Source organism: Paroedura picta, chromosome 16 (genome assembly GCF_049243985.1).
Source record: "Paroedura picta isolate Pp20150507F chromosome 16, Ppicta_v3.0, whole genome shotgun sequence".
Taxonomy (NCBI): Eukaryota; Metazoa; Chordata; class Lepidosauria; order Squamata; family Gekkonidae; genus Paroedura; species Paroedura picta.
The window spans coordinates 1393438-1414843 of record NC_135384.1 but is presented as its reverse complement, the minus strand read 5'-3'; the positions used below and the strand labels follow the sequence as shown (position 1 = coordinate 1414843).

Genomic DNA, 21406 nt, shown 5'->3' with positions numbered 1-21406 from the left:
GCCCCTGCCAGCCGGCAGGGGCTCATGGGAATTGTAGTCCGTGGACATCTGGAGGACCACAGGTTGACTACCCCTGCTTGACACGACTCGTGAATAAGGCTTCACCCGATTTCTAAAGCAGCGGGCTTCCCGGGGCATCTCCAGGTCGCCCATATAGATCCGACGTGGCAAATTGCTCGCCGCCCGAACAGTCGGCTGTTGATTTAACAAGAAGGGCTGATTTTTGAGTGGCTCCGGAGGAGGACCGATTGGTGGCCGGGCCTCCGCCGCTCCCGTGCAAGACGCCCGTCGCACAGGTGACAAGATGGCCTCTTCACCAGCCCCCTTCCTGCTTCCGTTTCCAAGGGGCTCTTGAATCGCACAAAGGTGGGGAGGGGGGGGAGAGGAGGAGACAGAGCGAAAGCCCAATGAAAAGCCTGTGGTGGCGGAGAATTAACGGCACAAACAAGGGCCCCCTTTCCCTCATTCTTCCCTGCACAATAGTGGATGATTTGACCAATTGGACACAATGCCGGGATGATTTGGCCCCCAAATTTGAGGCGGGGGGAGGGGGTGGAGGCTGGTAATCTAGCTGGCTTGATGGACCCCCCAGTGGAAGTCTTGTTTTTCAAGGGCTTAATTTGCGCCCTGCTATTTGCTGGAGTTCAGGAAAATAGAGACCATTTGGTGCCCCTTCCGCAGTTCCCGTCTTCTCGAGGCAGGGGAAGCTGCTCCGGCCGGGTCCAGGGAAGCCAAGAGGGGCAGAAGATGGCGTCCGGTTAAATTCCCCCTCGGATGGGTTGGGCGGCTGAGTTCTGTTCATCCGTTTTCCAACAAGCCTTTAGATAAATATATTTCAGCTTTTAAGCGAGGCGCTGGCTGCTGGTTTTTTGATTGATACGATTGTATCGTGTTAGTTTTGTAATTTTATGTAAATTGTATTTTTTCAGGCAGTGGGGATGATGCGTATTCTGGCAGTTGCTCGCAGAATAATCTTGCAAATAAAGATAGCGGTGCTTAGGGTCCAGCCGATGGCCTAATTCGACTCTGCGGAACATTTTCCTCCTTAATCCCACGGCCTGCAAATTCCTGCATCCTTGCTTACCACAGCGGCCAGCTTCCAAGAGCAGACCCGAATGGAGGTAGCCAAGCCCTGCGGTTTACCACCAGCATCTAATAATCCCAGGAATCCTGCCTGGGATTTCCATGCATAGTCACCGTTTTTCCTCTGTGATGTTGTTTAAACCTTCCAGACACACAAAAGCAATCTGAGATCTCCACCAGCTAACAGGCAAATGGATTTCAGAAGCTAATTAGGCTAACTGGAGTCATTTGGGAGCACCTCCCTGCCCGAACCGCCTAGCTTTCCACCAAGGGCTTTCCACCAGGCAGGCACTGGGCATCGAAAGGCTCAGCCGGAAGCGACAGCAGGTTCTCCCCATTCAAAGCAGCAGAACAGGTGAGAAGAGAACCCAAATCGTGTAGGGGAAATAGAGCCAGGAGGGAGATTGTTTTAAACAGGGCAAACAGAAGGTACCCGAATCTTGCGGCAGACGAGCGCGATTCGGGTCCAGCAGCAACTTAGAGAGCAACAAAATATTGGGAGGGGGAGAGCGTTCGAGGGTCAGTCCTTCCTTCTCCAGACAAGAGTGGGACTGGGGGTCTCTCAGAGATGCTACTTGTAGCTGATGAAGGGAACTTGGACTCCCAAGAATCTAAGCTCTTCCGGGCTCAAGCCCACCTCTCCCACTGCAGACCAGCCTGGCCGCCCTCCACCCAGCTCTCTTCCCACTTCCAGAAAGTCATTGGGGGGGGGGCTGCTCCTGCTTCTCCCCCCTTCTTGTCTCGGGTAGCCCCACAAATGCATCCCTGCCACTAAAGACGGGACACAATCCGGCAATGAGCCCCCCTGGGGGAGCACAAGGCTGCCCTCAGCACCAGTGGGTGTGAATTACGGAGGGGAGGGGGCCGTTTGGAAGTGCTCCTTCAGGCCCCGAATGCCGGGAGCCGGCTTGGGAGGAGGAGGAAGGAGCAAGGGAAATGCTCTACCTCTGGCTTGGCAGCACTTGAAAGGGAAGGCCACGTCGGCCACAGCTTTGCTGAGCTTGATTAGGGGCGTTAAATTATTTGCTACCTTAATTTTATCAGGAATTTCAACATTGTAAGCAGAGAATTCTTTAGAGACGCCACGGCGGTGGCAGCCGAGCTTTTCCCTGGCTCCAGGATACCGAGCTGTCGATTCTAATAAAAAGGAAAGCCGAGATTTACTGGGCACATCAGCAGATATTTCAGCGCAAACATGAGCGATAGAAAAAGACACATAATCACTCGCATTATAAAAAGAAAGGGAGAAAGATCTCTCTCCTTATCCACACAAAAAAGCCCGTTGAAGAACATGACGGTTTACGCTCGTGGCAATTTCCACAAGAAGGTTTTGAGCCAGAAGTCCTGGTGGGGGCCAGAATATGATCCCCGTAAACCGCTGCTGGATCGTGGAGTGCCAAACACAGCCCCCCAGAGGGATCCTCCGGAGAGCCCCTAAAAGGGCCATGTCTCTTCTCTGAAGTCATTTATGCGCAAGAGGCAAATGAACATAATGCGGTTTTAAATGGGCAGGAAACCAGACTTCAAGAATCGGCCGAGAGCCGCACAGGAAGGTGGATTTACGGTCACGTGTCAATTTTCATGGGCCTCCCGTGACACCTGCGAGCAGATGCACACCACCTGAAGCAGTCTGTTGCCCCCCAAACCCCCATCGCCGCCACAGAGAGCTCAACCAAGTTGCCGACTTTTAAAAGCTCTTCTTCGGGGAAAATCTTTTATTTTTTATGAAATCACTCATTCAGAAGTATAACGGATGAGATGCTCTGAGCTGCTGCAGTTGGTGACACACTTATGGACCCAGGTGACATGGAGCTGCAAGTGTCCACCTGAGGAGCCTTGCCCAGAAGAGGAAAGGGGGCTGATGGAAGGGGGGGTGCAGAAGCCGAGGTCTCATGGTGAGGAGGCAGAAAACTTCCGCAGGCTAATTCCAGATATGGCCGAAAGCTGCCAAGTGGCAGGACAGGGAATTCGAGTCCAGGATCCTAGCTCTTGGACGCATCTTGGCCGTTTCAAGGAGGCCCCAGCAGGCCTTCTCCCGGGGGGTTTCCTTCCTCAGATAGGGCTGCAGCTCTTGTGAGCTAAGGGAGCATCTCTGGTTCAGAACCTGCATCCCAAAAGCCCCTTCCGGGCTGCAAATCAAGGCGGTCACCAATCTGTGTTGCTCGTTTTAAAAAAATCGATTCGCTATCTGGCTTTGCATCCATTTGTTAACAAGCCGACCGAAGACAGATCTCAACCTCTGATTAAAACGTTAGTCGATTAATCCTTCTAGTTTATTGAGGAAACCTGGAGCCGCGCTGACAAAACGTCTGAGGATCCAGGAGACAGAGCGTCCGTGTAGCTCCCCCCACTCCATAACTGTCCCCAGGTATTTGGGGTCCCCCTGGAACCCCGGCAGGTTGCTCCATCCCATCCCATAGGAGCATCTCTCCCCAGATGCTGCAAGCCAGATAAGGAATGTCGAAATGCCAACGGGGAAAAAACCAGTTTCTGACGCCCACAACAACGCAGCCTTCCGAAAGGCACGCCAAGGCCTGGGAGACAACTTTGGCTACGTAAACAGTCGTGCATCAGGGCCAGGCAGCGTTTGAGAGATTCCGTGTTGAAATTTGAAAGATTGATTTTTTTTTTCCAGAAGGCAAAACTGGTTTTGCTTGATTGCTCCAGAGAGAAAACACATCACTTTAATTTCAAAAATATCTCGTTTATCCCCGGAGGCCTGAGGGATGGAAAGAGGGGGTGGGGGGGAATAACTGAACATGTAAAAAATGGGAATAGTTTGGGGTGCTTCTTGGAAGAGGACAATTAGATTTCTCTGCGAGAAAAATGTTAAGGCTTCTGGCCGACTGAGAGCTGACAGAGTTCCCTGGGAAGCCTTGGTCTTGGCATGTGTGAAAACAGGAGACAGTTGCTTGGTGAGGAAAAGTCCCTCTGCACATGCCCCGAGAGACTCTTGACCAGGGGTAGTCAAACTGCGGCCCTCCAGATGTCCATGGACTACAATTCCCATGAGCCCCTGCCAGCGAATGCTGGCAGGGGCTCATGGGAATTGTAGTCCATGGACATCTGGAGGGCCGCAGTTTGACTACCCCTGCTCTTGACTGTTCCTTCCCATATTCCTGGAGTCACACGTAGTGACTGTAAATTCAGATGTGTGTTTTTGGAAGACAAAAAATCTGTTATGTGTTTCGTATGTCAGCGGTATACGACTATATTCCTAAATACTAAAAGGTACTGGAAGGTTTTGTTCTTTGTATGTTACCTGAATTTTGGGAAATGCCAGGCAAAGATTCTCGACTTCGGTAACAAATAAACCACATTTGTGCCTTTGTATCCTAACTACAGGGATATTAACAGCCTCTTAGGTTGTGACAAGGCGAGTTCCCTTATTGACAAACGAAATTTTAGGATTCCAGCCACTGCAGCCGCATCCACTTCTATACCTTTTATGTATCACTTGGTTCTTTAGGACATGACAGCACAGAACCTGAGACATCTGTGGATCGTCGGATATGAGTAACCGGCAACAGAAAAAATGTCCAACAAGCCAGAAGGTTTTTCATTTCAGGAGGGGAGAAAAAATGCATGAAATGCCACCCTCCCATGGACCTCCCACCAACACACAATAGACACCCCTCGAATGCAGTCTCAATGGGCCATTTCCCCCAATTCCCCTTTCCCACCACAGACGCCAAAATGCCATCCCTTAAAGTTCCCCCTGTCCCCCAGGAGAAGGATTTCACGGGGATCAGCGGGCTGCCGTGGGCCGGGATAGGTCAGAAAAGTTGGTCCTGCCCCTGGGAAACGGCTCTGGACCCAGCTCTTGACCCTCCCTCCCCTGCAGGCGCTTTGACCCAAGCGGGGGTGAGAAGCAGTTGCCACACTTTGAAAGGGCTCCATGAATACAGCAGGCAGGTGAGTTTGGGCAGAGGGCAAACTTAGGAACACCGTAGAGGAGCAACGTCTGATTTTTTCATACAGTGAGGGATATCCGTGCCTCAAAGACGGTCTCTTCAAAGGGAGGAAGATAAAAATCGGCAGAATTTAAAGCTGCCTGAAAACGATGCAGCTTCTGGGTAGCTTCCCAAGGAAGATTACAGCCTGGCACAATTATAGGTCTGAGGAAGCCGGCAAAGGTCATCCAGTCTGCCCTAACCCCCAACCACACTCCCCGGCAGGGCACCTCCGTGCTCAGATCACTTCTACGAGGTCTGTCGGCAGAAGAGAAGAATAGCAGGCTATGATCAGCACAAATTACAGCCTACCACAACCCAGCCGTGGGGAGGGGGAAGCCAGCCGGGGCCTCTGGGGCCAGGGCCTCTCACCCGGCAGAAAGTCAGGAGAGGAGTCAACACAGGTGGGTCTTTAATTCTAGAAAAACAAAACCTCCCGGCCACACCCTCACCTCTCTTTTGGGGCCGAAACAGACACTACAATTACCCAAAGAGCAACTGCAGCACCTGAGATGCTGGAATTTAGGCATGCCAGGAAAAGCCAGTTTTAAGAAGGGAGGGAGGGCAAAAGGAAAAGGGCCGGCCGGCCTGCCTGCAGGATTACCAGAAGGACAAATATTGCAAGCAGCACGGCACGCTCCCCACGGGGGTCTGGGGCATTTTGGTCAGGAGGCAAAACGCTTGCTGGTTTGCATTTTTGTCCCGAACTGGTTCTGAAAACGGCTCGGACTGGATCATCATGAACACACAGGGCTGCCCTGTACTGAGTCAGACCCCGTCTAGGTCAGAATTGCCTGCTCAGACTGGCAGCTGCTCTCCAGGGTCTTCCCCATCATCCGCAACACGATGCTTTTGACTGGCGATGCCAGGACTTGAACCTGGGACCTTCCGCATGCTGGGCTTTCCCACTGAGCCAGGGCCCCTGACCTGACTGAAGCTGAGGTCTTTCCCCTCACCCCCTGCCTGGCCCTTTCAACTGGAGATGCTGCCAGGGATTGAACCTGGGACCTTCCGCGTGCCGGGCAGAGCCCCTACCGCTGAGCCAGGGCCCATGCCCTTAACGGGGAGCTCCAGTTTGGGAAGGGGGGAAAGGCACGTGTTTCTTCGTCCCACAAAAACAGAGGAAGTGGTGACAGCAAAGGCCTCCAGGCATCTCACCGGCCTCCTTCTAGCCACACTCGTGTTTCGGTGCAAAGAGATGCAGCTCCGGATCCTCAGAGCGCGCGATGACCTCGCCTGCCACTGGCTCACAAGCAGCCGGAGGAGCGGGGAGGGAAACTGAGGCAGCGAGCAAGAGAGAGCGTGCGTGGCTTGCCCTCGGCCACACAGCGGGTTGATTGCAAGAGGAGCGGCTTGGAGGGAGGTCTCCCACATCCGCCCGGGGGGATTCTCCCTCCCTGGCTCCACAGTGACGGAGACGCATGCCAGCCCCAGCTACCGACAGGACAAACATCCTGAAAAAGTTCTGTGCGCCTCAGAAGCTCAAGCCTTCCCGGTGCCCCTCCTGTGCCCTCTCCGACTGAAGAGAGATGTCCATGAAAGGCTAGATCAGCCTCCAGGGCTGGCAAACTTCGTGGGCTTCCCTGGCTGGCACGCCAGGCTGTCTCTACACGGCCGCCCCGAGCCACTTTCTCTGCTCCTGCTAACCGGGGGTCTCCCGCTGGCTCCGCAGACTAAGGGAGCCTGGACTCTTGAAACCTCCTGCCTGGAAACCATGACCTGGACGGGCCAGGCAGACCTCAGAAGCTATGCAGGAGCATCCCTGGTTTGTACTTGGATGGGAGACCCCTGAGGGAGTCCGAGGTCCCAAGGCAGAGTCAGGCAATGGAGACCCCACAGGCTCTGCCATAAGTCAGCTGCAAGTGCCCCTGGACCTCCTGGGCTTGCCTCTAAGGCTGACCCACATGTGTCCCCAGATGAGGATTACAAGGAGCTTTGGACGGAAAGACAACAGACCAGTGCGGGAGGGAGCGGTCATTTGTCCTGAGCCTCCAATGGGTCGACAGAAGATGCTCCAGTTGATTGGGTGCCGACTCTGGGCCCACTGCCTGAGCAAAGAAACCCATTTCGTGCCAGCCTCAAGATAGGACCTGGAATCACATTTCATCTCCAGATGACAGCGATCAGTTTCCCCAGAGAAAATGGCAGCTTTGCAAGGCAAGCTCAAGGGCAGGCGGGAGATTCCAGGCGGAAACGCCTTCCCAATTCTCACCTCTACAGGCACCCCCTCCCCCAATCTGCAAGAATTCCCCAGGACAGAGCAGGTGACACCGTGCAGAATGGGTGAGGCACCCACACCCACCGGGACAGGGGAGACGGATCTCCTGAATGGCCACATGCAAAGATCAGCCCTGGAGTGCCTGTTGCAGATCGGTGATCTGATCCCTGAATTTTATCTCTGGGTATCCAGGTGGAACCGGACTCCGGCTTCCTCCAAATCGTGGCACCCAGCAGATTCAGACAGCTGGCGCCAATCCGGGAACCGGTACAGGCCAGAAGGAGTTAATGTGTCTCCACCCACCCCTTGCGTCTCTAACTGACCCAATTCAGGGCACCTGCAGATCCTTTACGGGAGTCTGAGCCCAGCCTAAGGCAGGCGTGGACATCCAAACAGCGCTGGGGGATGAAATCCTAGGATGCTCCGGGAAATTTTCACAGCATCTGAGCTTTGTGGAGTTCTGCATGCCAGGGATTTCACACTCCGTCCTCAAGGAATCCCTGCCTCCTCTTGGGAGTGAATTAAAAATTAAAAGCAGAGCCCCAAACACAGAATTCCCAGGTTCGGTTTGTGAGAAGGTGATCCCTTTGGGCATGAAGCACAGCTTCAGAAGGTCCTCAGGAGAACGGCTGAGATTCGAGTCCAGTTAGCATCTTAAAGACCAACAAAAGTTTTGGGCAGAAGCATTTAGAGAGTCCAGGTGTCCATCGTCAGAAACAAGCAGAAATGGAGACCTTGAAAACACAACTTGTGGCTCGATCTAGATTTGGCAGTTTTCAGAGCAAAATTCTGAACTCTGAAGACCTGGATTCTGCGTCCTGCATCTCTGTATCTATTTTAAATATACATCTCTATTATTTAATGGGGAGGGGGCCCTGATGGGACACTGAAACACCTGTCCCTAGTGATCCTATCCAGGATCACATTCCTGCTTCAAAGAATTCCCTAAGTGCAGCTTCTCAACTTTCCTTTACAGTCTTAAGGACTAGAAACTTGATTTTTTTTTTAAAAGACACCTGCATAATGGTTCTTGGGATATGAGTTTTGCCCGGAACAATCTGGTAATATTTGGTGGGCAAATATAAATATCGACCAGTAGCCAAGCCAGTCAAGCTTCTGGGAAGATTGATCAAGCACACGCTCAATACCAGCACAGCTCTGGATATGCAGAAACGAATTCTGCCACGCTAGCTTGGACATGGACCGCCTTATGCCGCCCTCCAAAGTATTCTGTGTACCCCATTTCTGAACTACGTGAATGGGTATTTTTTGTGTTCATCCCTGATTCTGGATGGTGTAAATTTCAAATTCTTGTTAATAGAAGAGTACAAAATAAAGGGAGTTTTCCCCAAACAGAATATAAATTCCCTGTACAGGTGTGCAGAGAGGGGAGTAATTGAAGATCTCTCCATGGTGGTGGAATACGCAGAAAACAGCCTGCGTACCGTACGATAATTTGCCACAAGTGGTGCGATTGCGTTTCTATTGCTGCATTTACACGCTTGCTTCCGAGGTTTTATGTCACGGGTCCACAGAGGAACATCTGCAAAAACGCTCAGGGATGGCCATCGACACAGAGGGCGTCATGATTTTGAAAGTGTGCAACCTTAGAAGCAGTAACTGAGATTCGTCTCTGCCACGTTTGTGGGCCTGCAGACGGGAGGATTTGAGTTTGGGAAGAAGAGGTTCTCCCAGGGTAGCCTCTCGTGCCGGAGTGCTGGGCGATCAAGGTGTAAGGCTCTCTTTTGGCTCAAAAACAGTGATAAGGACCACCAACAGACCCTGAGGATACCTGCCCTTAGGAAAACATCGGCCAAATTCCCCTGTCCTCAAGGCGATTTTGGCCACATCACCACGGAGGGGGAGATGTTCCCCCCCCCTCCCGCCACGGCCATTCTGGACCTCCAGATGAAAAAGGAAGGAGAGCTTTTCATGTTGGAAACCACTTCAGTGTCTTGAGACGGCAGCCAACCAGGCCTTGCCTTTGAACCAAGAGATCGACTAATGAATTCGCACAAAGCACCGACACAAAGGTGCACGTTAAGAAAAACACTCCAGATAGTGCCCTTGCTGAGAGATGGAAGGAAAGGCAAGAAAATTTACAATTTAATTTTAATTCCCCGCTTCATCCAGAATAGCTGCCAGCTTGCATCCATATTTCCAGGGACCTCATAGGTTGGGTCCCGAAGGGGAGCCGCCCGAAATATGCCTTCCTTCCTCGCTACAAGTACGGCGCAGTCCCAACAACTATATTCTGGATTCTCAGATTATTCATCAACTAAATATTTTTAATTCCAGGAAAACGCCAGCCTGCAAAAGATTCCACTACAATACATCTGTTAGCCTTTCTTTAAAATGTTTCCTGAGCTCACGGATCTACTGATTCACGGGTGCGGCACTATTTATCTGCGGGGGAAGAGACACCCCCCCAGGCCAAGCTCTCATGCACACCGGTCAATGGGGCAGCCGATCAGACACAGCCCGATCTGCCAGCCTCAGTCCCCGGCTCCCAAAGCCACAGGAGACGGGCCCAAACCCATGTCAAAGTCCACAAACTGCGTCTGTCTCCAAACCCATCCTGTCTTCAGGGAGGCCCCAGGGCGAGTTAATGCCAAACAGAGAGAGACAGAGGTGAAAGGAGCCTAGGAGAGCAAGATAAATGGACATCCCCCTCCCCACGCCCCCCCTCCTCAGCCGAGTTGGGCAGAACAGATAGAAAACCGGCTCTGTGTGCGTTCTGTCTGGATGCAACTTTTCCGGGAAGGAGTCTACTCCGGTTGCTTGGTTTTAAACAATTCAGAGGGATTCTTCAGAAGCAGAGATTCTAAAGTATGAAGGCGTGGGGGCGGGGAGGGGGGGAGGCTGGCCATTCTATCCCCCCTCGACCGACCCACAAATAAGCCTTCCGCACCCTCCAAGCTGCCCCAAGGCTTCCCTCAAACGGACACCCCCGATCTAGTCCTGTTCCCCTGGCTCGTTCCAACTGTGCCCACAGCATGAGAGTCCAAGACCACAGCCCCCCACCCCACCCCCCACCCCCAAAGGCTGGGGGCACAAATACGCAGGGAGTTCTCTGGCTCAGCCCCTGGGGAAATGGGCAAGGGAAACATGCTGGCACACTTCCCCGTCGTTTCCGTGGGGGGTTCCAGACAACTCCTCCGTGGATCGCACCCCAAATCAAGCCCTCCCCCCCAATTACTGTCTCCCACACCACGCGAAGAGGACGGGGCCCGGCCAGAAGGGTCTCACTCTAAAACCGAATTCATCAGTTAAAATTATTAATTGGGAGCGCCTGTCACTCTGTTTCGATTATATCGCAGAGAGCCAAAATGTGGGGGAGGAAGGAAGCATTCGGAAATATTACCTCCCCCCCCCCTCCCGTAGTTTCAGGAGGATTGAGGTGAAGGGAGGGAGGGAGGGAAGAAAAGAGGGGAAAACATGCACTCTCTCTCGCTCGCTCTCTTTCTCTCTCCATGATTTAGGCAAATAGACCTATTAAGCTCTAATATATATTTCTGTTGCTAGGAAGCACGCTCTCACATGGCGAGAGAAGCACAAATTGTGGCACTTATGAATCACAGGTTTTATGTGCTAGATTTTCTGACAAACAATTAACACCAAGCCCCCTCCCCAAAAAGCAGGCAGCCATTCCCTAATGCTACTTTCTAAAAAGAAGTGATGTAATTCGTGGATCGCAGGACTCCAGCGCAGGCCCTGCAGCCGCCCGGCCTCCTTTCCTCCTCGCCTTTAAAGAAATGTGTACAACGGAGGGCTTGGGTTTCAGGAGTTATTGGGGGTTTAACCACAATTGTTAACAGATGGAGTCATTTCTGGGCTGGAGCGGAGTGCGTGTGTGTTGTGTGTGTGTGTGTGTGTGTGTGTCTATCCGCAGGACTCTGTGTGAGGAAGAGGGCTGGACGTGATCTTCCCATCTCCAGAATACCTCCAGCACCACCAGGGGAAACGGCCAGGCAGGCAAACTCCAGCTAAAGGAAAGGCGGCGGAGAGAGAAAAATCTTCTCGGTTTGACCTATTAAAGCTCTGATCTGGAAGAAATGGGCCTGAGTGCGTCTGGGCACACATTAGGATGGAAAGAAAAGCAAGCCAAGAAGTTACTTCCACAACTCCCGGCCCCTTCAGCTGCAGCCTGCCCAAGAGAGCCTGCCTCCCCCCCCCCCTGGGCCTGGGTCTGGAGATGTGTAGTTCTTTATTTCTTTAAATCCGCATATCCACGCGGAGGGAAAGAGGTCTGTTTCGAATTTCTGCTTGTTTTCAGATTTGTGTAATCCGAACCCTGTGCCATTGTTTCTTGGATGTCTCCTCCTGCAGAGCGTGTTGACTTAAGCGCTGTAATCCGCCTGGAGAAAGGCGGCCTATGGGGGGGGGGGAGGAAGCGGCCAAGATCAAAAGCCCAGGAGCCACGCTGGCTGCCCATGCAGCAGACGCAAAGTGGAAACCACGGCCCTAACGCCCGAGCCACATTCCCCGTTTGCTAGCAGGCCGGCCTTCACCGGTTTGAGTCCTGCTGACCTCCCCAAGGGCCCCGGAGCAATTCCCAGACCAGGTGCTGCCTCACCTGGGAACACGACCCCCGCGGCTTTCTGAGCTTCCACGCCCGAGTGGGAATGCCCTGGTGGAGCCCAGCGGGTGCCTGGGCCACAAACTAACTTTTCCTCACCAGCAAGAAAAGCGAAGAGGGGCTAAGTTCAAAGGAGGGGCGGCTTGCCCCTGGTTGGACCCCCCCTGCCCCCTCCCTTCCCTGTCTGGCCACTCAGCCATGAAGGGCTTCTCCACAGGCAGGCAGGCAGGCAGGCAGGGAGCCAGCGCTCGCTCGGGGAATGGGGCAAAGGGAAGGAAACCAAATGCAACGGGGGGGGGGGGGATCCACACCTTGAACATTCTGGCCGTGGCTGTTCTGGTCTCCTGAGAGGGGCCGCCATCGCGTGGCCCCCTCCCCTCCCCTCGCCATTCAAAAACATTTCGAAAGTTTGCACCCAAAATAAAAAGGGAAAGCGCTGGATTTTGAGCCCCTGGCCCCCAGTTAGACTTCTTTGCGGCTCGGAGTCTCCTCCTGCTCCGCTTCCCCGGAGTCCGGCCGCCCCAAGCGACCATTTCACGCCAGCGAGTCCCGAGTTCTGTTCCCGGGGCTTTGGCGACCCGGGAATCCAGGAGGGCTCGCGCGGCTTTCCTGTTCTTAAGTGAGCGGCGAAGAAAGGGCGGCCGTCCCTGCCCCCAACCCCCCCCCCCCCATTCCTCCTCCTCTTCTTCTCCCCAAGCTCCGCTCCCCCGCTCGGCGCAAGGGGGGCCCCGAAGGATGCCCCCCGCCCGGCCCGGGACTCACTTCTTGTTGGAGGAGTTCCAGTAGATGGGCTCCAGGCTGAGGCCGTCGATGAACCAGAGCTCGAGCAGGGAGAAGAGGAGCCCCCCGTAGAAGCCGGCCCACGACGCCCCCGGAGCCATGGCCGAGCCCACACAGCCCGCGGCGGCGGCGGCGCCCAGGGGGGGGGTCCGCTTCGGTCCGGTCCGCTGGGCCTCCCTGGCGCCGGGCTCCTCCGCCTTTGTGCTCCGGAGGGGGCCCGGCTGCTCCGGCTTCTCTTCGTCTCCTTCTTCTGGGGGGACGGGGGGGGGGTCCTAGAGCTCGATCCGGGGGTCCGCCGAAGTTTCAGAGATCCTCCTCCTCATTTTCCCAGCCGCGGCGGGGTCGATCCGCAAAGTTTGAGGCGCGCGCCGGGATCCCGGGCAGAGGATGGAGGCGCTCCCGGTGCGGGGGGAGGGGAGGGGAGGGGGCGCGGCCGCATGCCTCCTGCCTCCTGCACGGGCTGGGGGGGGGGCGTACAGGCGAGCAAAGGGGGCAGACCCCCGCCGGCTCCCGGGGCGCCCGGGAGAAGTGTCATCCACGCTGGCTCCGGCGGGACTCCTCCGGGCGGCGCCGAAAGTGGCGGAGGGCGCGGGGGGGCGGCCCACAGGCTCGGGCCCCGGGCGAGGCGACCCCCCCTCCCCCCTGCTGCTGCCGCCGCCTGCCGCCTGCCGGCTGCCTGCCTCTCGCCCGTCCTCCGTCGGGCCCTCGGTCCGGGCGGCTCCCTCGGGGCAGCGGCGTCGGGCTCTTTGGCGGGGCTGAGCCGGGAGAAGTCCAGCGCGGACGGCGCGGCTGGCAGCCGGGAGGGGAGGGGAAGGGAGAGGGGAGGGGGCTTTTGGCGAGGGGAGGGGAGGGGCGGGCGGGAGGCGAGGCGGCGAGCGGCAAAGTCTGGCGAGCCGCCGCGATCCCTGCGCGTTCCGGGAGCCGGAGTCAGCCGGCGCGAGAAGATCCGGAGTCCGGATTGTAGGCGCGCACCCGCCACCCGCGGGAGAGCCCGGGAGCCCGGCAGGAGGGGCAGGGGGAGGGGAGGGGCAGGGGGAGGGGCAGCCCCCCCGCCCAGAAAGAGCCCCCCAGTCCCCAGCCCCCTTCCGGAGGAGGCGATGCCCCGAGGGGGAGGGCAACGTGGGGCTCCTTCTGAAAACGGGGGAGGGGAGGGGAGGGGGGGGGAGGGGAGGGGAGAAGGGCGGGGTGCTCTCCCCCCCTCCAGGTGTGATGAAGAGAGGTAGACAAATGGCAGGGAGGGGTTTCCAGGGAGTCAGCAGAATTATTTATAGAAGGAAGGGATTGGGGGGGGGGGGGGGCAACAAACATTTAGGAAATCTGGCCTGGCTGTGGAGTTTGCAGGGGCAAGGGACTTCTTCCAGGGATGATTCCAGGGGGCAGGACCCACCGGGAGGTGGGGGGGCTACACAAGGGCCAAGGCTTGCTCTCCTCCCATCTGGCCACTGTGGCCCCTAACAGTAACTCACCAGGCAGCAACTCCCCCACCCAGAAAAGAAGCTCCCCAAAACAATGGGGGGGGGACCCAGGAACTGGCCACTCCCTGAGACTGAAGGGAATGGGACTCTAGCCCCCCCCCCTAGCAGAGCTTTGGTTCCCCGGGAGAAGGCCCAGCTGAGCACCCTGCCTGTCCCACAGGCTCAACATTATGCAACCCCCTCCTGGGGGACAGAGACCCCCGATGCCGGGCCCAAGTCCCCACGGCCAGCTCAGCACTTTTCCTACTAGAGCTGCGATAGATTATTAACGAAGCAGCTTCTCAGCGAGAAACGCAGGAGCCTGAATGGCATTCGGACGGACCCTGTTGAGGAACACGGGGGGGGGGGGCGTGGGCAGGGCTTTCCCACCAGTTGCCTTTCGCTCCATTGCGGGAGGGGAAAGCAAGGTTTCCCTGTGGTCCAAAGAGCGCTTTGTGGGGAGGAGATGAGGCCTCCTGCTGGCCTGACCCCAGACTCCCTAATGGGCTCCCCAGCTGGCTTCCAAACTTCTCCCACCACCCCCATTTATCCTCACAATACCCCTGCAAAGTAGGCTTTGTACAACTGGCCCAGGGGCACCCAGCAAACGTCTACGGCAGACTGGGTCTTGGAACTGGGGTCTCCCAGATGCTAGGCCTTCCTCCCACTGACACAGGGGAAATGTCCTAAATCGCTCTTTCAAAGGGAGCCCAAGCACAGCTGATGTCTCTAACATCTGGACCGCAGGTGTGGTGGCTCTGCACGGAACCGCTACAGGTAGAAGGGAAACTGACGGAGGGTCAGACCAGGGAGGATCCCTCTAGGCCAGCCAATGGCCAGCCAGTTCCTCTGGAGGTCCCACAAACAGAGCACAGAGGCTGAGTGAGGCCTTCCTCCATGTTACCTTCTGGCTCTGGGATTCAGAGGTTGACTGCCTCGGCCTGTGGAGGTTCCCTTCGATCACCATGGTCGGTAGACCTCTCCTCCGGTCTGATTCCCCCTTTCCTCCCCACAAGGCCCCCAGCAGAACTTTCGGAGACCTCCCAGCCTCTGAAGACCCCGCCCCTTCTGTTGACAGGTCTGCTTACTCTGCAAACAGACAGCAAAGACTTTTATTTATTCCCTGGGAGCAACAATTCGCCGGCAGAACACTGTGCAACAAGATATAATGATGGCCATTCATATTAGACTTAAAAAGAGAGGGAGAAATATCAGATCAATATCAGGACATTAGCTGCATCAACAGCTTTACACGAAGAGAGTTAATGGGCCGGGCTTCATTCACAAAAATATCCCTCTGATTTCTCCTCCCAGCCAGGAATCCAGAGAGAAAAGGACAAGCGGACGGACCAGCGGACAGGGAAAGGCACACACCTCCCAAACACAGGGCCAGGGCGCAGGGGCAGAGCCTCCGCTTGGCCCGCAGAAGGTCCTGGGTGCAAGTCCCAACATCGGCAGTTAAAAGGACCCAGACGGAGGTCACGGGGAAGTCTCTGGAGAGCTACGGCCAGCCTGGCTGGACTATCCTTCGATGGACCGAGGGCCTGTTTGGGGAATGCTGGGGCTCATGGCAGACGGCGGCCACTCTGCCCCCCCCCCCCGGCACGGACGAGGCCGAGGCAAGCACGGCTGTCATCAGGAAGGCCCTCCTCCTCTCCCCCCCCCCGCCTCCATCTGAACCTGGATATTAGATCTAATCCAGAATTATTCTGACCCAGGTGGGCAGGGCACTGAGTTTTAAAAAAACTTTTGATACTGATTTATAAGTGGCTTTCTACCGACTACATACGGGGCTTTATTGCTAGCCGCCCTGAGTCTACTGTCGGAGAGGGGCGGCCAATACATCAAATCAAATTAATATAATAATAATGCTAGCAGTCCGGTCCTTGCGTGTTCAGAGCAGGCCCTCTGCTGCCGTGGGTGAGTGTGGCGGCCTGGGGGCTGTGGGGGAGAGCACCCAGTGGGTGACAGAAGCAACAGGCTTGACAAGGGGGCCGTGAAATAAATGAGCTCCAGATAGGGATGCCAGCCTCCAGGCGGGGCCTGGAGACCCCCTGGAATTGCAGTTCTGATGTCCGGGCAGAGGGTGTTGGAGCAATGGTTGCCAACTCTGGGTTTGGAAATCCATCACGATGGGGGCCACAGGGCCAGAGTCTACCCTCCAAGGCAGCCATTTTATCCAGGAGAGCCCCTCTGTTGTCAGATCAGCTGTAATTCCAGATCTCCAGGCCCTGCCAGGACTGGAGTTGGTAAGCCGAGGGTGGACTCCAGCGCATTGCATCCTCCCCCTCCCCAGTCTGCTCCACAACTCTCTGCCCATTGCCTAACCCGGAGTTGGCAACCCTCTGGACTACCCCCCCCCCCTCTCCCAGCAAATGCTGCCGGCAGTTCCTTCCGCCGCGCAGAGCCGCCTCGGCCTGGAGAAAAGTCCAGACCCCCCAAAGCCACGTCACAGGCCGGCCTGGAAGGGACCGACCCCCGTAGCTCAAGCCGGGCCCTGGGAAGGCGGCATATAAATCAAACCCATCCGGCGAGCTGGACTCTCGGCCCGAGATCTGGTTTGGTCCAAAGGACAAACATCTCCCGGCTTTCACGAAGTTCTTTGGGAGGAGAAACTGCACCATCCCCTCGCCCCCCCCCCCCGCATTCGGCTCAGGCTGGAGAAGGGAAGGGGCGCCCTCTAGAGGCCAACACGAGAAAGGAGCAGAGCAGACCGAGAACAAAAGAGAAACGGAACGCCTTCAAAACAAAGAGCAAAAGCAAAACACACCAAAAAACTGTTGTTGTTGGGTGTTTTTTTTTTGGGGGGGGGGTTGAGCCCCACGATGGCGTCACTAGCTGACATGGGACCGCGGGAGGGGGGAAGAGGACAAAGCGGGGTCTCTACCCGTCAGTTCCCCACAGGGGTGGGCTCCAGGGAGGAAGGTGGGCAAGGGGCTTGCATCCCAAACGTCAGGCCAGGGCATGAGGCCTGGGGCTCTGGGGGGCTCACAGCTGCCCCATCCCTGCCTGTCCCCAGGGGCCCAACCCCCTGCTAGTGGCAAACCCTGAGCCCCTTCCCGCAACAGCACAGGTGGGCTGTCAAAGGGCCAGTGAGCATCAGCGCTCCGGATAAATCCGGGCTCTGGGGGACAGCCTTCTGGATGACAATGCAGGAGTTCCCAGCCCCGAACCCCAGCAGCACGACCCGTTAAAAGGGCCAGGCAGGAGGGGATGGGGAAGACCCTTCTCTGCCCTGGAGACCCTGGAGAGCAGCTGCCGGCCTGAGCAGACAATACTGATGGTGATGAAGCAAGGGTCTGATTCAGAAGGCAGCTTCAGGCATGCTGATGAGCCCCCATTTCCACCCTAAGGATAAACAGATCTCTGGCCACAAGCAGAATCCAGCCCCGGATATCCCTGGGGGACCCCAGTTATTCCCCCCCATCCTACTTTACAGAGCAGGAGGCAGCACAGGATGGCGGGCTTGGGGGTCTGCCCCCTTTGGGCTGAGAAATCTCCCCCCCCCCACTTTGCCTTGCCAGAGGCCCCCGAATGCAGCGCCTGCCTGCCTGCCTGCCTGCCTGCCTGCCGCCTTCTCTACAGCTAATTGTTCTGTACCTGGCCTCACCTTAGGAAGCCGGGCCATTTAGATGCAAATCACCCAGGAACACGCTCAAAGTGCCTGGGCACGCCGGGACCCCCGCTGGCTGCGCAAAAACCAGCTACCCCCACTGTGCCAGACGAGGCCCTCTTGGCGGAGAGACGCTGATGGGCAGGAGGCACGCTGGCTGCAGCCTTTTGCAGGGAGATGCTGAGCAGGCTGGGAAGAGATGGGGCTGGAGGAAAGGAGGGGAGAGGAGAGTCAAGTCCCCCTCGACCCCCCAGGGCCCCCCACCACCACCACCACGATGCCTCCACGCCCTCTTTCTAATGCTCTGCCTTCTGCAGGCCCTTTTCCCTCAGCCACCCTTTGGCCATTAATTCTGCCTTACTGATCTAGAGTCCTGTGGCATCTGAAAGACAGACACATTTGTGGCAGCAGCTTTTGAGACAAAGGCAACTGTGACTGCTGGGGTAGATGCACGTAGCCCAGCCCTGCTGGAATTGGCCAGGGAGGGTCCCTCTAGTCCGGCATCCTGGCTCACAGAGGGGCCAATCTGTTCACCTGCAAGGCTAATGGGGGGGGGGAGGCTTCCCCCTGATTTTGCCCCCTGGCTCTGGGATTCAGAGGTTGGCTGCCTTCTGAGCTTGGAAGTTCTGTCCCCATCCCTTTTCAGGACTTTTTGGCTTGCAGCAGGTGGAACCCCCACCCAAGTTCGATTTAATTCATTTATATCTTGCCTTTTAGGCTGGAAATCTGGAGAGGTCCACATAGTTCTCCTCTCTTCCATTTGTCCTCACCACAAACCTGTGAGGTAGGGCAAGGGTGTGGCTGGCCTGAGGTCACCCCGCAAGTTTCCACGGCACCCACCCTTCGAGGACCGGTTTCTAGGCCAGCCCAAGGCACCATTCCCACTCTCAGAACGCTCAGGGCTAGAAGCTTGCTTTTAAAAAGGGGAAATTCAGAGAGCAAAGAAGAACACAGAGCTAATAATAGCAGCCCGTCCTTGGCACTTGCGCTGGTCCATCGAGTCCCCAATTGGAGGGGGTGGAGGGGGAACACAGACACACAGCTGTGTTGATCCGCCTCCCTCCGTGCAGGAGGCCAGAGTGGAGCCCTCGCCCCCGTTTCAAAATGTACCGGACAGGCATCGCATTGGAGCCGGCTAGCTTTCAAAATGGTAGAGTGCCAACCTTCCGCTTACACAGAGCGCTTCCTCAAATTAGCAACTCAGCAGAACAGAGAGTATTCGAGGCCAAGAGCACAAACATATCCCTAATTAAAGGCAAAGTCTTCCCTACTTGGGGAAGGGGGAGAAAACGGCAACGTTTTCTTAAGGATTAACTTGTCCTGTTTGCAATCACAGAGCGATACGGATGCCAGCTCTTCCGGAACGGCCACTGATCTCCAGATGACAGAGATCTGCCCCCCGGAGAATACTGACATCTTTGGATGAGGACATTGCACCTTGCCAAGATCCCTCCCCAGGCTCCAGGAATTTCCCAGCTTGGAGAAAGTGTGTGGCAGACACGAAGGACCACTAGAATACCGCATGCAAGACACCAGAGCCAGGGCAAAGGATCCCGGCCTAGCAGACCAACCCTCCTTCCCTGAGACCAGGTGTCCTCTCTGTGGAGAGAAAGCTGCTCTCTTGAGAAAGGGGCCCAGACAGAAACCGTTCCCTTCCTGCCTACTCAACACGGCAAGCACATGGCGTCCCCATCCCGGAAAGCTAGTCGCTCTGGACATAGGGTCGCCAACTCCAGGGTGGGGCATTCCTGGAGGCTTAGGGGTGGAGGGGACCTCAGAAGGGTCCACCCTCCAAAACTTCAGTTTTCTGGAAAGAAAGAAATCTAATGCAAAATAATAATAATCATCATCCCCAGGCCCCACCTGGAGGTTGGCAACCCTCTCTGCACAAAACAGGCGAGTCAAAACAGGCGAGTCTCAAAGAAGTGCCACCCTGGGATCAAGCCCCTCGGGCAGCCTCCTGTTTCCAATCAGGCCTTGCTCTGGTTTCGGAACAATTCCAGGTGGCCTGTCCCCGCCTGAGCACACCAACCCCCCCCCCACCCCCCGTCTCCCTTCTGCAAATCCCATTCGACTCTCCATTTCCACACCATTTCCTCTCTCCCGGAGCGGAATGCTTTCTGCACAGGGCATGCAGGCAAGAGAATCAAAGCGGCAAAACCGACCGTGAAAAAGCAGAGACCCGAAACTGTTGACAAGAACAGAACGAGGAAAGCAAGGGAGGGAAGCCGGGCACGCCGCCTGACGTGGTTTAGCTGGTCCCACACAGCCTCTCCCCCCCCCCCAATCCCTCCGGTCACCAGAGAAGGGAACAGGTCCACCTTCACCTGTCGGTGTGCATGCAAAGCGTCATGTTAAGCCAGGGCCACCCATCCATCTGGGCACCCCCTGAAATCGCCCGCACTCAGTGATCTTAGGTTGGGGGTCCCCCCGGCCCGGCCTCTCTGCCCTATTGCTAGCCCACTGCGTGAGACGGGAGGCTGGCCTGGAGGGACCCTCCCTGGCCTGACCCAGCAGGGCTCTTCTGATGCACTCAGAGAGGTCCATTTATGCAGCAGCAGCTGCCCTCTATCAGAGCAAGCCAGAGCAACCATCCCAGAAGCTGCAGGGCACATTCAGATCAGAGTATCTGCATGGAGTATGAATTCTTTATTTCAATTCATTTGTCTCCTTTTCCCCTCCCAACGGGGACTCAAAGTGGCTCACAGCCTTATTCGCACAACAGCCCTGTGAGGCAGGGCAGACTGAGGAGGTGTGCAACTGGCTCAAGGTCACCCAGCAAGAGTGGAGCTCCAGAATTGGCTGCTCAGGCCGGCAGCCGCTCTCTGGGATGTCAAGGCTGAATGAAGTCTTTCCCATCCCCTCCTGCCTGGTCCTTTTAACTGGAGATGCCGGGGACCGAACCGAGGACCTTCTGCTCCGCCATTGAGCCAGACGCCAAGTGAAGCCCTGGGGGGCGGGGGGTGTCTCCCTCCACCTTCCCAAAGCTAGGAGCATCTCTTGGAAGTCCATGAGCCCTCTCCAGTGGCCCTCTTGGGCCGCCGAGGGCAGAGCTCCAACAAGCACCAGCCCCCCCCCCATCTGCTTCAGGCGCTGCAGAAAGACTCGGGAAGGGAGCCATTCCTGAGCGCACGCTGGCGGGTGCACCAGGGCCCGTTCAGTTTACATGGTTGCCAAGCAACACTCACTCCGTGTGAGAATTCACTTTGGGGCCATTAACGGCAATGATTTATACCGGAGCTGAGAGGGCCGGGCTGGAGGGGTAGGGGGAGAGAACACGGGGACAAACACTCGAAGCCCCCTCACCCAAATCCCTCTGGCCACAGCTGCCCTGGCTTTAACGGCCTTTGTGCCAATGGCTGAAGGACCCCTCCCCTGCTAGGAAAGGCACCCTGCTTCTCCACTGCCCCAGACCTGGAGGCCCCTCCACGTGCAACTCTATGGTAAGCTGGAGGACCACCATCCTACTTCAGGAGGGGTGGGGGGGGGGGTGGGCAGAGAGAATCCCACCCGTAACTGGAAGGGCTTTTGATTTGGCTAAAACACTATTAAGACACATTCAAAGCAAAGTTGGTTTCAAGCGCACAAGGAAGAGGCGAATTTTAAGCAGACCTTGAGATAACAGTTTTACAGACTGTTTTATGTATGGTTCTCTGTTATAATGTAAACCGCCCTGAGCCTCCGGGGAGGGCGGTATAGAAGTATGATAAATAAAATAAATAATAA

General features: G+C 56.2%; 1 protein-coding gene across 3 annotated transcripts in view; it reads right to left on the bottom strand.

Moving 5' to 3' along the window:
• The window catches only part of EFNB3 (ephrin B3), a 40507-nt gene extending 27072 nt beyond the window's left edge, over window positions 1–13435 (bottom strand). The window contains exon 1 of one of the 3 annotated variants that reach the window (XM_077314064.1): window positions 12596–13435. In XM_077314064.1, the coding sequence (XP_077170179.1) occupies window positions 12596–12714 (119 nt within the window). In that variant the 5' untranslated portion in view covers window positions 12715–13435. Of the gene's footprint in view, window positions 1–2113; window positions 2155–12595 lie in introns of those variants that run through there. The other 2 variants (XM_077314061.1, XM_077314063.1) reach the window with 2 other exon arrangements.
• Window positions 13436–21406: the final 7971 nt, after the last annotated feature.